This window comes from Mixophyes fleayi, chromosome 6 (genome assembly GCF_038048845.1).
Source record: "Mixophyes fleayi isolate aMixFle1 chromosome 6, aMixFle1.hap1, whole genome shotgun sequence".
Lineage (NCBI taxonomy): Eukaryota > Metazoa > Chordata > Amphibia > Anura > Limnodynastidae > Mixophyes > Mixophyes fleayi.
Genome location: NC_134407.1, coordinates 150651676 through 150667582, shown reverse-complemented (window position 1 = coordinate 150667582; position 15907 = coordinate 150651676). Strand labels below are relative to the sequence as shown.

Here is a 15907-nt window from a genome sequence, read left to right as displayed (position 1 = left end):
TTACCTTTATTACATATAAATTGATCTGGAACACTTATTTTCTCATTCTGGTGTGTAGAACTTGAATGCTTCTTTTTCAAGTCCAGGTATCTCTCTGTGAGACAAGACAATCTATAACAGAAAATAAGAAAGTGTTGTTGACATACCTGTGATGCATAAGCAGTCACTCACCTTTAAAGTTTACAAACTACAAAAAACAATGATTGTGATATTTTAGCTACAACTCTTTCCATATCACCAATGCCAAAGTTTACTCGTTACACATTTGCTTGTAAAGTAATCACCAGATTTGTGATGATATGTGTCAAGCAATTAAGAAAATTAACTTACCTACCATATTGGTAGTAAGAGAGAACAATTATTGTATTTGCATCAAGCACATAAACTTTACATCTCCAATGATCATAGCTAGTCTCTGCCATTAGAATAAACACAGCATTTCATCTGCTGCACACATTAAATGTAACCTAGGAGCACTCAGTAAATTCTCATTGAGCAGTGGTCCAAGCGGGGGTGTACCATAGCACCACTTCTCCTATTGCCTTTATAAAACTAAAATTCCATTCACTTACATTTCAATTACATTTTTAATAACGCTACTTCTAAATTTCCACTACAACCACTTCATTACTATATCTGTTCTTTCCTATTTTAACAGGGTAGTCAGAGACAAAGGCAGAACTTTCAATCACTTTTTATATCATACTGAATCAGATACTTATATTATCAGAATCACAATGAACACCTGCTGCAGAGGTAGGTTCAGGCAGCCCTAGGTTAATTTGCTCACAAACAGGCTAATACATAAAAAGGACATACAAGGCAGAAAAAGTAAATGCAGACATGAAAACAAAGGGTATGGAGGACCCTGCTCATTAGAGAGCATGCATTCTAAACTCAGGCTATAAACAGTGCAGCAGCCAAAAAGAAAACAGTAGAAACAAGAGGAGCAAATGTGACTCAGAGTGGAGATTGATACAGTTGTGAGGGTGTATTAGTGTGTATAGTATCATCAGGAATAAGAGAAGATATAAAAAAAAAAAGAGATGGATTTTTAGAGAATGTCTAAAGATTTGAAGGCTGTGGGAAAGCCTGATTTGGCGTGGTAGGGAATTCCATAAGTGGGCAGCAGCATGGGAGAAGTCTTGTAGGTGCGAGTGAGAGGTGATTACCAGAGATGAGACAAGGCGCATGGTCAGAGATAGATCTAAGCGGGTGGGAGTGAGAGTATTTTGATAGGAGATTGAGATGTATGACGGAGTAGTGTTGTTGAGTGCTTTGCAGGTAAGGGCGAGAATTTCAATTGGATTCTGGAGGACACGGAGCCTGTGTAGGGATTTGAAAAGTGGTGCAGCAGATGTGGAGCGGTGAGAGAGGTAGATCAGTCTTGCAGCAGCATTTAGAATGGATTGAAGTGTGGATATATGGGTGTCAGGAATGCTAGACAACAGGAGGTTGCAGTAGTCAAGATGAAAGAGGATAAGAGAATGGATAAGAGTTTTGGTAACATGTTGAGTAAGAAAAGGACGTATTCTGGCAATGTTTTTAAGGTGGAATCGACAGGACTGGGAGAGAGTCTGGATGTCATAAATAAAGCAGAGTGTGGAGTCAAGTGTGAAACCTAGGCTGGGGGCGAGGGAAACTGAGGCAATTATGGTGTTATTGACAGTGAGGGAGAATTGAGGGGAGGTGGTGATTTTGTCAGTAGGGAACATAATAAACTCTGTTTTGGATATGTTGAGCTTTAGGTAGCATTGGGACATCCATGTAGAGATAGCTGAAAGTCAGATGGTTACACAAGATACAGAAGAGGAGAGGATATAGATTTGGGTGTCATCAGCATAGAGGTGGTGTCACGAATCACCCTACGTGTTGAGTTATCAGAAACTGTTGTTGACGAGAGCTTCACCTATAGCAACCCCCTTTCCCATAGAACCAGATATGTTCGCCGGTACTCGGTTGTCCCCAGGACTTATTGTCAAGTCGTGATAACTCAACTCCGACAGGTAGGCACCACAGAGGACTTGACAGTGGGATGCTGAGCAGAAATACTCCTGGACCAGATAAAGCAGGAACACTGAGTAGTAACAGGATGCAGTACCAACCTCCACCAGTATTACAGATTGGCAGTGTGGAGTAGAGGATGGTGTAGTACCAGCTGTGGCCTATGTGAGATAGAGCTAGAGAGCAGCAGTGCCGGAGCAAGATTGAGCAGTAAATCTGTACTGTGAAACACTGTAGACACAGGTGAGTCTGATGGAGCGAATAGCTGGCACCTCGATCCTGTGGCAGGGAGTATATCTCTCAGACGAACAGGCAGAGTCCAAATCAAAGTAGAAGTCAGGGCCACGAGCAAACAAGCAAGGTCAGTATACAGACAGAGGTCAGGGTCACGAGCAAACAAGCAAGGGTGGTATCCAGGCAGAGGTCACAACGGGTATCAAACAGGAAACTGGTAGACTAATCACAGAACCAGGAACATGGAGAAGCAAGCCTGTGAACGCTATAACCGACAAAGGCAGAGTCAAGCTGACAGGTATTTAAACCAGTAGTAGCCAATCAGGGCAGGTGTCAGATAGAGCTGCAGGTGAGAGGAGTTCAGGTGATCACACTCAGGCTGAAAACAGTGCAGCAGACAAAAAGAAAACAGCAGTTGCCTGCTGTTCCTAACAGGTGGTACTGGAGGCATAATGTGTAAATTAGTGCCCCAAGAGAAGATGTGTACAATGAAACAAGTAAAGGGCTAAGAAGAGAGCCTTGTGGGAGTCCCAACAGATAGTGGGAGTGGAGGGGACGATATGCCAGAGGTGGAAAAGTTAAAGAAGCGGTTCAATAAGTAGTAAGTAACCAGGAAAGACCTGTTTTACGAAGGCCAATTGTCAGGTTAGCTCATGTGACTCCTCATATTACTGCAAGCCTTGGGATAGGTATACAGAATTCAAACAGTCCAGCTTCCAATAAAAGTAAACTCACAGCAGCAATAACTGAAGTATATCATGAATACTGGATGAGAGGCTGGATCGGGAGATGGTTTCTTTAGAACTGGTGAGATGAGTGCATGTTTAAAGGAGGATGGAAATGTGCTAGTGGAAGGAGACAGGTTGAATAGGTGAGCTAGAGAAAGGCATGCATTGGAGGAAAGAGAGCTAATAAGTTGGGAGGGAATAAGGTCGAAGGGGATAGGATGTAGGGTGAAATGATGAGGAGTGTAGAGACGGTCTTCAGTTACTGGAGAGACTGAATTAAGATTGGATTGGGGAGAGTAAGCGAGGGTGGGGAGAGTAAGCGAGGGTTATGTTTGGAATGAGGAACTATCTTGTCGAATGGTGCAGATTTTGTCTTTGAAGTAGGTGGCAAAATCATAGGCTGTGAGGGAGGAAGGGGTAGAAGGTGTGGGTAGAGAAGTGAGTTGAAGGTGGCAAAAAGTCGATGTGGGTTAGAAGATTTTAAGAATGTTTGTTTGGCAATTGAAAGGTCAGTGCTGTAAGATGTAAGGATGAATTATAGTGGAGGAAATCGAGATAGGAACAAGATTTCTTCCAGTGATGCTCTGCAATGCGAGAACTCTTTTGCAGGTGGCGGGTCTTTTTGGTATGCCATGGTTGGGGTTTGGATTGTCAAAGACGGTATGTGGTAGCTGGAGCTAAACAGTCTAGGGCTAAAGTGAGTATTTTCCTGTAGAAAGTTTAGGGCAGGACAATGCAGACATAGTAGAAAATAGTTGTTTTATTGACGAAGAAAACTGGATTGGGTTAAGCGTACTTAGGTATTGTTGTGTACGTGTGGAATTGTGTCCAGACGGGAGGGCATGAGATAAGGTGAGGCTGAAGGAAAGGAGGTGTCAGGATCTGCCTGCAGCCTTCTGCATTGCGTGCTGCTTTGCATTGGCAGCTACTTCTGGACCTTGGACTTGTAGTATTATGTTTATCTGGCAGTACCTCTGTTCACCAGAGGTGCTGCTATTGTGCCTTTGTCCTTTGTTATTGTTAGGGGTTAACCTGTGTCACTAATTATCTCCTGCACCTTGATGTTCCCTAATTATACCTGCCTCTCTCCCTCTCCTGTGCTGGTCATTGTTGTTTTGTTGCCTTCCCATTTGGTTTGTCTCCTGGTTCTCCTGTGCTCTCGGACTTCACATCACTACTCCGGGGAGTAAGTGTATCAAGCTGAGAGCTTTTCGGCGGGTTTGAAAAACAAATAAGATTCTAGCTATCAATTATTTAGTGCTTTCTACAAAATGAAAGCTAGAGTCTGATTGGTTGCTATGGGCAACATCTCCACTTTTCAATCCCGACGAAAAACTCTCAGCTTGATACATTTACCATGGGATCTCTCTTCATCTAACCTAATCCCCTGCATCCGCAGTATTCCTTGCAACCAGTATCCAGTTACCTCTGTTATTCCTGTGCAGTTTCAGCAATATTTGATCCGTACTATTTACCTATATTTTAATCAATAAACACCTATATTCTGTATCAAATCCCAGGCTCCATAGCTGCGACTTACTTTGAAGGGTGACATTATGATCAGGCAAAAAGACAGCTTTACAGCCGTGTGAAAGATCCGGTTTCAGATTTTCTCCTGGGATTCTTTTTACAATTGTTTTTCATTTGTTTCCTCTTACAACATGTCTGCTTTACAAATTAATGAACTACCTTTGCTACAGAAACTACAAGCAGACTTAATTTTAATACGCTCTCAGTTGGCTCCATTTTCTACCTTACTTATTGACCAATTCGGGAGTCAGATTTTGCCTATCCCATTTCTGATCCTGTTGATTTGTTTTAATCAGTGCAAACATAATTTCTTAATAGTGCTACTACAAATTTACTGTTTACTAAGAACTATGGTGTAAAAAACTCTAGGTTCACAGGTGGTCAACGTCCCCATCTGACCAAAGAAGAGCAGCGGCGGCGAAGAACTAAATATGTCTCTATTGTGCTAGTAAAATACACTTGTTACAAGACTGTTCTCTCCGAAGACAACGACCGACTACAGAACCGTCTTTTTTTTTATTCCCCTCACACTGGATTTATTTGCGCTTCATTTCCCGTTCCCACATTACAGCCTGTTCTGCTCCTGGTATGAGCCTTAGACCGCCAGTTCTGGCCGCCTCTCCAGAGGCGCCAGTTTCCTTGCCTTGAGGTGCCGGCCTCTGCCGCCAGTTCCGAGGAGCCGGCCGTGGTCTCCAGAACCCAGACGTCAGCCGCGGTCGCTGTTCCTGAGCTACAGTCTGCTTCTGAGAGTGCGCAGTCAGTACAGCCTGCTTCACTATAGGATCTGCCTCTCCAATCTGCTCCAGAGACATTGTCTCTAGATACGGTTCAGCCCAAGTTGCAATTCCATGCAGTTCAATCAGAGTCGACATTCCATGCAGTTCAGCCTTAGTCACCACTTGATATGGTTCAGCCCGAGACGCCACTTGATACGGTTCAACCCGAAGCCACCACTTGATACGGTTCACCCCGAGTTACCACTTAGTGCTGTCTGTTCCAAGGCTTCTTCCAGTGCTGTACGGTCCAAGTATACCCAGTCGGGGCCGTAACTTGCCGAGATTCTCCAGTCCGAGCCATGCCTTGCCAAATCGCCTTCAGTCGAGGGGGCGAAGTACGAGCCGCCTCCTGCCAAGAGTGTCCAGTCCAAGCTGTCACTTGACAAGTCTCCAGTCCAAGCAATCACCTATGATTGAGGAGCACCTTTCCCAACGTAGTGCTCTTCTGAGGTTTGGTGCTTCATATATTTCCTCTGTACCTAGTCTCGTTAGTGACCCAAAAGAGACAGGTACTGTTCTTGATATCTCACTTTAGAGGGGAAGCCTCGGAATGGGCAAACCCCTATATGGAGACAAACCATCCTATCCTATCAGACTTGCAACTCTTTGTTGAGTCGGTAATTGGCAAGTTTACACAATCTCCTGCAGTACCCTCTTGTGGGTCACCTGTGCATTCACCAATACCACCCAGCACATCAGGCCAATAAGTACCACTGTGCTCCACCCGGTTGGTTCAGACTCCTATTCCAAGGAGATCCCGCAAAAAGAGAGGACGAAAGAAGAGAGGAGGGTCTGTGGTACTTCAACTACGCTCTGGCATGACTTCTTTCGCCTTCCCGCCCATGGACTTCTCTGTCGGAAACCCTATTGTGGACTATAATTCTAATCACTTCTGGTAATTGGCAGCTCCTGCCTTCTGGACCTTGGACATGTGTTATGTTTATCTGACAGTACCTCTGTTCACCAGAGGTGCTGCTTTTGTGCCTGTTTCCTAATTATACCTGCCTCTCTCCCTCTCCTGTGCTGGTCATTGTTGTTTTGCTGCCTTCCCCTTTGGTTTGTCTTCTGGTTCTCCTGTGCTCTAGGACTTCAGATCACTACTCCGGATCTCTCTTCATTTAACTATTCCACCTGCATCCGCAGTTTTCCTTGCAACCAGTGTCCAGACATCTCTGATATTCCTGTGCAGTTTCGGCATTATTTGATCCATACTATTTATCTGTAATTTGATCAATAAACACCTATAATCTTTATCACATTCCAGGCTCCATAGCTGCGACTTACTTAGAAGCGTGACAGGAGGTAGTGGTGAGGGAATGGGAATGCTGAGTCGGTGAAACTAGAGGTGGAGCAGTAGCAGGAGAAGGCAAGATCGAGGGAGTGTCTATCACAGTGGGTTGGAGTTGAGGTCCACTGGGAAAGACCAAAGGAGAAAATAAGTGAAAGAAGCTTAGTTGTAGAAGAGACAGTAGGTTTTATCGATGGGAATGTTGAAATCACCTAGTATGAGTGTAGGCAGGAAGAAAATAAGCGAGATGGGCCGCAAAGTTGACAAGAAATGAGGGAACTGGACCTGGGGGGGCAATAAATGACAGCAACACAAAGGTGGAAAGGATAAAAGAGACAGATAATGTGGACTTCAAAGGAAGAGAAAGAGAGTGAGGGTTCAGAGGGTATGAGATGGAAGGTATTGCAAGTATGGGGTGGATGGAAATGTTTGTGAAGAAGCGAGGAGTGTGAGCAGAGAATGGGGATTGTAAGGGATCCAGGGTTAGGTGAGATGTCACCAGCAGCCATGAGAAGAAGCAGGGTGAGGAAGAGTACAAATGAGGAGGATTTGTGTGTGTGATGTTTATTTCTGTTAATGTAGACTGGTGAGTATGGTGGGTGCAGGAGACAAAACAGTTCAAGTGTGCAGACTAGTGAGGAAGTAGTGAAGGGAAATCATAATAGAGGAGGGAGAAAAAGGATGATGGAGAAAGAAGAGGAGTTTGAACAGAACTGTGGTGATAGTGAAAAGGAGACAGTATAAATTGAGCAGGAGTATGATGGAGAGATATGAGAAATGTAAATAAATCTGTATTAACTCTGATGGTAATGTCACGTTCTGGAATCCACCTATCTATTTGCAGCTGCCACCTCTCCTGCACAGGTGCCATCACGCCTTATGGTGTTTCTGACATGAAATTCCAGCTACTCCTACCAGTAGACCATCTGTCTCCAGTCCTTATACCCTGTGTTATCCACCTGGTCTCGCTTGTCACCCACTTGAAGGCAGCGACCTGTGTTTAGGGAGCCACGAAGTCCATATCCCCTTGCAGGATTTCCTGGCAAAATCCTCCTGCTCATCTTTGTGGGTGGTGTCAACTCAAGCAAACCCTGAGGTCACTACTGACTTTGAGTTTGAGACAGGTAATGACAGAGTGGAATGGAACAATAGATCCAAATGGTATAGGGCAATGGAAGAGTTAATAGAGTAGGCAGCTTCAGTAGCTCTGACATAACGAAGTGCAAGATACTGACAGCTGGGTGCAGAGGGTTCAGCAGCCAAACAGAGATGGCAATAGCAATCACAATTGAGCTCAGTTGACAGCTGAACAGATGACAAAGCATCAAAGACAGTTGAGCTTTGTAGTTCCCACAGCTGAACAGAGGTGGTAGTTGAGGAGATCCTAAAACCGCCATGTTTTTCAGTATGAAGGTGATCCTTAGTGCTGCTGTGACGTTATTCACAAAGATCCAAAGCTTTATATTTGTAAAAAGAAGAAAAAGTGGGAGCTTGGGCAAAGAGCCAAGCCAGTGTATAGCTTACTCCAACTGCTGTCCGCATAGCAAAATTAATGAGCCGCCCTTTGAGCAGCTTGACAGGAGTCACGCGAAACCACCCTTTCAAGGTCGTAGCTAGAAAAAACTCTTAGCTCAACCTGACCGTACAACTTAGCAAAAAAGGATACACCCGCTAGGGTAGCAGCCGCCTCAACTTAGACCTATCTATTCAATACTTAGCCCAAATGAGGGAGAGCATACACTGGTGCAACCCTTTACCTTGGATGGCATATGTATCCCGAAACAAAGACCACTCCTTCTAGGAACCTCTATACCTTTTCAAAGCGTGGGGTATGAAGGAAAGTTCGGCGAGGCCTTCTATGCTGGCTTGACTATCTGCCAGACATAAGCAAGACCAGGCGTGCCAATGAGCAACGCAAAGGCCCTAAACCTATCCCAGCACCCAAGGGACAGAGCATCAGCCAACATGTTGTAAACCCCGGGCAAGTGCCTAAGCTCGAAAACCACACATATAAACTGCAAGTAACTGCAAACTAACCACTGCAAGAGGCCAACAACGGACAGAAATGACACACTTTGTCTGTTAATGGTTTGCACAACACCCACATTTTTGCACCAAAGCACAAATCTGCTTCCTCTGGAACCTGGGTGCCTACAGCTCCAGGGCCACAACACTGGGAAACAATTCAAGAAAAATCAGATTAAAATTCCAACCTGAATAGACCCATTCCGAAGGCTACAGTGCAGCGCACCTACTGCCATCAAATTAAGTGTCTAAACTAAATGCACCCACGTATCGGTGAAAAGCTGCAACTCACAGCTGGAAAAAGGGGGCTCTGGCCACATGCGCACTTTGTTAAACTCAAGCAGAAAAACCTCCCACACTCCTGTCTTCACATATTTCTAGATACAATGAAACAGGGCACAGAGGATTAGTATGACTGCGGTAGCCCTCTCAAGCTGCCAACAGAAGAGAGAATAATCCTGCAGGCAAAATTAAAGAGACCCGAACTTAATTTGGCCTTCCTCAATGCCGGATGGCGTTACAGCTGGATGCACATGATATAACTTAATACAAGGAGGAATTGGCAAATGCAGCTTATACCCCTATATACCCAGAGCTAGAAGGGGACTATGATTATATATGCAGGTTTGCCAAATTTCAACCTCCATACCACATGGTCTATATATTAAGCCCATATAGGTATAATATTAAAGTGCATCCAGATCATTTTAATCACAATTTTTATCTATGAGCACAATTTTACCCTATATTTTGCTTTTAAAAAATTTATGACAATAAAAGTTATGTTTTAAGAGGGTACTTATACTTGTTCAATTAAAAGGTTAATTTCAGAGGATTGAGTGCACCTAATTAAAAGAAACTTCTGTTCTTTGCTGTTCAATATGATACGATTATGTTTCTAGGTAGCACCCCAGAGAAATATGTCTATTTACTTATCATTATTATAATACATATATATTAACACTGGGATCGAATCCTCCAGTTGGTGCGGTAGAATAACCCCTTTTTCTGTATATATATTAAATGAGACCAGTAATATGGTACATACGGAGGTGAATTCTTCACATTAGTAAACTGTGTGTCTGGCACAATCTCTGTCTGTTCATCTGGAAAAAAAACAGAAAATAACCAAATTATTTAGTATTATAATACTATTTATCTGTGTAACTTAATATTCCTTGTATTTGTACAATATACAAATGTAAAATATTGTCCATTACCTCTTTTTGATTGACTTCCAATATTATCTTCAGGTTGGACATTTCCAATGTCAGCAGCTGTATATTTTTGCTAAATAAACATAATAGGCTTTAGTTACTGAAAGCAGCTTGAACATTATACTTATGTGTTAGACCTACCTTCTGAACATAAGTTTGTTTTGTATAATTTTTGCTGTCCTTTTTCTTTTGTAAAGGAAGAATATTTCTTTCAGCAGAGTTAATTATTTCTAGAGGTGGTTTCATTCTTGCTTTCCCCAATGCTGCTGCAAAACAAAATTTCTCACCTAAAATACAGGAGTTTCAAGTTCAATAATTACTATTACAACCAATCACATACCAGATGTAAAACTGCACACCTGGGAGTGAGTGACATAGCAAAAGCAATGGAGTTCATATATTAAAGAGCAACACAAGCAGACACCTCCTGCACTTGTATAGGATGCACTAGACTGATGAATGCCAATTCATGACTGGTTGCTGTAGGTTACTGCACATATGCAAATGTGAAAACAACAATTTGTAAATAACCTCTATGGAATTCATAAATGTCAATCATAGAAAAATGTGCTATAAAAATTCTTAAGTCATTCAGAAAAATATTTTCATTTATTTTGTAACACATTCATTTTTTTATTTTATTTTGAAAATGACAACTTGACAATGACAATACTACAATAAAAAGTAAATGAATATGAAAGCAGAAACAACATTGTCAGTGTACCATATTAATATTTTTAAACTTCGATTGATAGGTAGGCTAAAACAAAAGTGACAGAGTAAAATTCATAAATGTGCCCACTAATTTATTTTAGTTAGACCAGTTGAACTTATTTCAATGTGAAATACATTTATTTTAAAATGTTCAGTGTTTATTACCATTAAGCTAAGAAAACAAAACTTTAGCAATATAAAAAAGCTTGCCCATGATTATCTTCTCAATGACTTATTAATCCAACTTTCTTAACCACAATGTATAGCAATTAGTTGAGTACCACCTGCCAGGAGAACCCCATCCTTTACCGAATTGCAAACGGCAAAATAGCACTCGTTATCACTGCAGGTGATACTTCGTTCCACAATAGAGCTCATGAATAGCTTCCACACAGCTTCCATAGTGATCTCTAGTGAGATACAGTTGGACTTTGAGCGTCAACCCCAAGTGTCTCAATGTGAGCTGCCTCTTGACTTCAGTATCAGGTGAGCTCCAGAGGGGCTGTAGCCAATTTGGTATTGCAAGGTGAGAAATGGACAAAGTTTTTTTATGTATTTTTTTTAAATGGTACCAGTAATGGGTCTTTAATTGGAATATATCAGAATTCATTGTGAATGTGTTTAAATGATTTTATTTTGTAGCCTTTTACAAAGTTCATAAAATTTACTATGCCACTGCTCACATAGCACATTGCAGTTAAAACTGGTTGTTTTTTTAATGGAACGTGGTACTTCCATAAAATGCATAATATAATTGCTGTTTGGTTCAGGCATAGTTACTACCAGAATCATCCTCAACAGAAGAAGTGATGTGAACTTTGTAAACTTGGAGGTAAGAAGAGACACTCAAATGGCAACCTTAGAAACTTGGAGTCCTGAATCGCTGTTATGCACAGCCTTCAAAAGAAGGGCAATCACTCAACTGCATTCAAGAGAGAACAAAACATCTATGGTATTCCTATGCATTGTGAGGGTACAGAAACTAAGATGTCAGTACAAGTTCCTGGATTACATAGAATTTGTGGATCACCTACAATATAAACATGGATGATGCAAAAACCTACATATTAAGGAAGCTGACATCCAATCCTTAACTAAGCTGTGCTGTAAAGAAAGAAAAAGATAATATAACCAAACCAGTTTTGAAGGAAACACAGATACTCACACCAGGAAATATAAAATGTAATATCTGGTGGCATATCTCAGCTGAAAGTGTTCATTGCTTCAATGGAATAAGCAAAAACTTTCCTCTGAATAATCAGTAATAGTAAAGAATAGTTTTAACTGCCATGCTGTTAAAGTTTCACTCTTTAGACACTGGAGGAAGAAGACTCTAAGGCCTGTTTAGGAAATGTTTGAGGCCATGAGATACAACCAAACTTACTCCAGTATGACGTTCTGGATCTCTCAGGGAATCAAGACTAGAAGAAAAAAGGTACACGTACCAACTTTGCCAGACTACTGCAAGTCTGTAGGTCAGTTATGCGCACAGACTTTGGGATCTGGGATAATGAAAAGGCCAGGAGAGTTGAGTCACAAGAAGGTCAATCTCCTGCAAAACCCCATGGTCCTAAAGGTGCTGGAATATATTTACGAATTCATGAAATGTGCTTCTTTATTTGGAATGTAGATTGCAGAAATTGTTGGTATTGTGTCCTTTCTATGACAAATCTTGTGTTTCTTCACCATTGGTCTTGGTACCCCCTGATAATTTAAGTACCGCAATGGCATTGTCCAAATGAACCATTGCGACTTCAAGATATAGAGTTCAAACTCACAGAGCCTGATAGACTGAACTAACCACCACATTCCTGTAAAACACATGTCCTCTGTAAGCAATGGACAATGTCCCCACCTCCAGAAGGAACAGTACAGGACAAAGGACTACTGAAATCAGTGTAATGTCCATAACTATCGTTACCAATAAAGATTGTCTAATGCGATAAATGTTGTTCCAACGCACAAAGAGATTTAATAGCAAAATATAACAAAATATAATGGATACATACACTGCGCACTGGATCCAGTAATAGCTCATCAATCCTGAAAACTGTGTTGTCAAAAAGAGTGTTACCGTACAAGTGGCCTGTTTATATAGTTTGGTTTAAAAAAAAAAAAACAGTGATGGTGACACAATGTACACAAAGATAACACTAATATAGTTCTTCATTGGTTCATGGTTTAAGATAGTCCAGTAAAATGCAGGTCATAGGTCAGTTCAAACGATGCTTATCCAACAGTGGGGGCAACTCACTGCAACAGCTGTATAAGTGTCTTGCTTTAGGGAAACGCTGAAAATCTGGTTTAAACTAACCAATTAAAAGAGTATTAATCTTATATAAATCATAACTATCAATCGCTTATCAGATTAAATGGATGCCTGCTGGTGAAATGTGGAATAATATAAGACCAAACATAATACATTCCTTATGAACTGAACCATAAATATCTTTCATATAGGTTTACCTTTGTGTAATAAAATCTCTAAGTCCTTTATATTAATAATAAAAGAATGAGTAGAAAACTTATTATACGTGAACTATTTACAAATGTAGGAGTAAATGTAAGTGTATTTACTTTGTTTTCCTAGGAAAACATTACAATATTTATTTATTAATTTAGAACGACTTCATCCAATTATTTGTCTTCAACACCAGGACGGCCTGGATTGTGAAGTGGAATGCCAATCTGGGTATTGGAAGCCAGGAAAGACAAACACAATCAGTCTTATACAAAGTGAGAAGTACGCCAGTTTGCGTAGTGTATCTTTGCATTGTTTTACACTGCACATGCGCCTATTCAGACGCAACTTTTTGACACTTACAACTCAATACGCATGAAGAGGTATGATGGAAAAGGGAAGGGGTGTTCTAACGTAGGTAATTTACAGTAACGCTGGGACAAATGTGTATGGATTCAGACTATGACGCAGTTAAGGATACGGTTGTGAAAATGGTTTTATCTGTGGGAGGTCAGGAGTAGGTGTAAGTAGCGGATGATGACAAACACCCAAACTAGCGAACCATTTGTAATTAGAGGTTTGCAAATTATTAGCAGACCTTTATTGAGACTTAGTAGCCGCTGTTGTACAGTCATGGCCAAAAGTTTTGAGAATAACACAAATATTATTTTTCACAAAGTCTGCTGCCTCAGTTTTTATGATGGCAATTTGAATCTACTCATGAATGTCATAAAGAGTGATCAGAAGAATTGCAATTAATTTCAAAGTCCCTCTTTACCATGACAATGAACTTTATCCCAAAAACAACATTTCCACTGTATTTCAGCCCTGCCAGAAAAGGACCAGCTGACATCAGCTCAGTGATTCTCTCGTTAACACAGGTATGAGTGTTGATGAGGACAAGGCTGGAGATCACTCTGTCATGCTGATTGAGTTAGAATAATAGACTATAAGCTTTAAAGGAAGGGTGGTGCTTGAAATCATTGTTCTTCCTCTGTTAACCATGGTTATCTGCAAGGAAACACGTGCAGTCATCATAGCTTAGCACAAAAAGGGCTTCACAGGCAAGCATATTGCTGCTAGTAAGATTGTAGCTAAATCAACCATTTATCGAATCATCAAGATCTTCAAGGAGAGAGGTTCAATAGTTGTGAAGAAGGCTTCAGCGCGCGCCAGGACTGTCTCCTAAAGTTTATTCAGCTTCGGGATCAGGGCACCACCAGTGCAGAGCTTGCTCAGGTATGGCAGCAGGCAGGTGTGAGTGCATCTGCACACACAATGAGGCGAAGAATTTTGGAGGATGGCCTGTTGTCAAGAAAGCCAGCAAAGAAGCCACTTCTCTCCAGGAAAAATATCAGGGACAGACTGATAGTCTGCAAAAAGTACAGGGATTGGACTGCTGAGGACTGGGGTAAAAGTAATTTTCTCTGATGAATCCGCTTTCACATTGTTTGGGGCATCTGGAAAAACGTTTGTCAGGAGAAGAAAAGGTGAGGGCTACCATCAGTCCTGTGTCATGTCAACAGTAAAGCATCCTGAGACCATTCATGTGTGGGGTTGCTTCTCAGCCAAGGGAGTGGCCTCACTCACAAATTTGCTTAAGAACAAAGCCATGAATAAAGAATGGTAAAAAAAACATCCTCCAAGAGCAAATTCTACAGCATGATGGAGCACTTTGCCATAAGGCAAAAGTGATAACTAAGTGGCTCGGGAATCAAAACATCGAAAATTTGGGTCCATGGCCCAGACTTTAATCCCATTGAGAACTTGTGGTCAATCCTCAGAAGATAAGTGGACAAACAAAAACGCACAAATTCTGACAAACTTCAAGCAAGAATGGGCGACTATCAGTCAGTATGTGGCCCAGAAGTTGACTGACAGCAACCCAGGGTGAATTGCAGAGGTCTTCAAAAAGAAGGGTCAACACTGCAAATATTGACTCTTTTCATAAACTTAATGTAATTGTCAATAAAAGGCTTTGACACTTATGAAATGCTTGTAAGTTTACTTCAGTATACCATAGCAACATCTGACAAAAAGGTATAAAAACACTGAAGCAGTAAACTTTGTGAAAACCAATATTTGTGTCATTCTCAAAACTTTTGGCCATGACTGTAGTAAAGATTCAAAATATATTTCTTTGTCTATGTTGGGAAGTTCTTGTTGTAGCTAGGTTCTTTGAGTTTAAATGATGCTTGAAAGCATTTGTAACATAAAATAAATGTTTTTTGTACATGTTCACAAACTGGATTTAAGTGTCTGACAAGCGAATACATCTGCTATTTATTCAGTCCCTGGAAACATCTTCTCACTCTGGATATGTTGCACATACACATATACCTTACCACCAGGTGTTCGCATGCTCAGTTCAGACCAGCAAGTGAATGCAGGGAGTGAGAACCAAGGGAAACCGGTAAGAACAGTGAACAAAATGTGGGCTAGCTGGTGCAATGTGTGACAGCCTTCTTGTGAATATTTTGTAGGAATTTTCTCTGATAGCAAAAATAAATGGAACATTAAGCCACCCTGTGTGTGGACCACAGCTATTGATAAGCCTTTAGAACCAGACTAGTAGAGGTCTTCAGCTTTAGCAGCCGCCTTTCCCGTAGAACTATATACGTTTGCAGGTATTCGGATGCCCCCGGGACTTATATCTATGGTAGTAGAGGCTTATCAGAGTAACCGTGGTTTCACTCTTAGCAAATAAAAAATAATCTGTTTTACATATAAATATTGGACTCTTTTATGGCTAATGTCAAGAGACCTTCATACGATGGTAAATGAGGTTATTAACATCAGTATAGGATGTACACCATAAATAATGACTCAAGAGTGATAACTTCTCACATGACACGTAATCGCAGAGCTTGTGTGGCAATCAGATCAGTGCTTGTTGTTGTTGTTAATAGCAGCTTGTCACAGGACTACGG

At 41.3% G+C, this 15907-nt stretch overlaps 1 protein-coding gene across 1 annotated transcript in view; it reads right to left on the bottom strand.

Annotated features, from left to right (window-relative positions):
- LOC142095362 (synaptonemal complex protein 2-like) overlaps window positions 1–15907 on the bottom strand; it is a 315417-nt gene that overhangs the window by 156723 nt on the left and 142787 nt on the right. Inside the window, exons 19-22 of the mRNA XM_075178313.1 lie at window positions 9944–10089; window positions 9806–9875; window positions 9634–9691; window positions 5–111 (exon numbers count right to left, since the gene is read on the bottom strand). Coding sequence (XP_075034414.1) covers window positions 5–111; window positions 9634–9691; window positions 9806–9875; window positions 9944–10089 — 381 coding nt within the window. The remainder of the gene's footprint in view (window positions 1–4; window positions 112–9633; window positions 9692–9805; window positions 9876–9943; window positions 10090–15907) is intronic.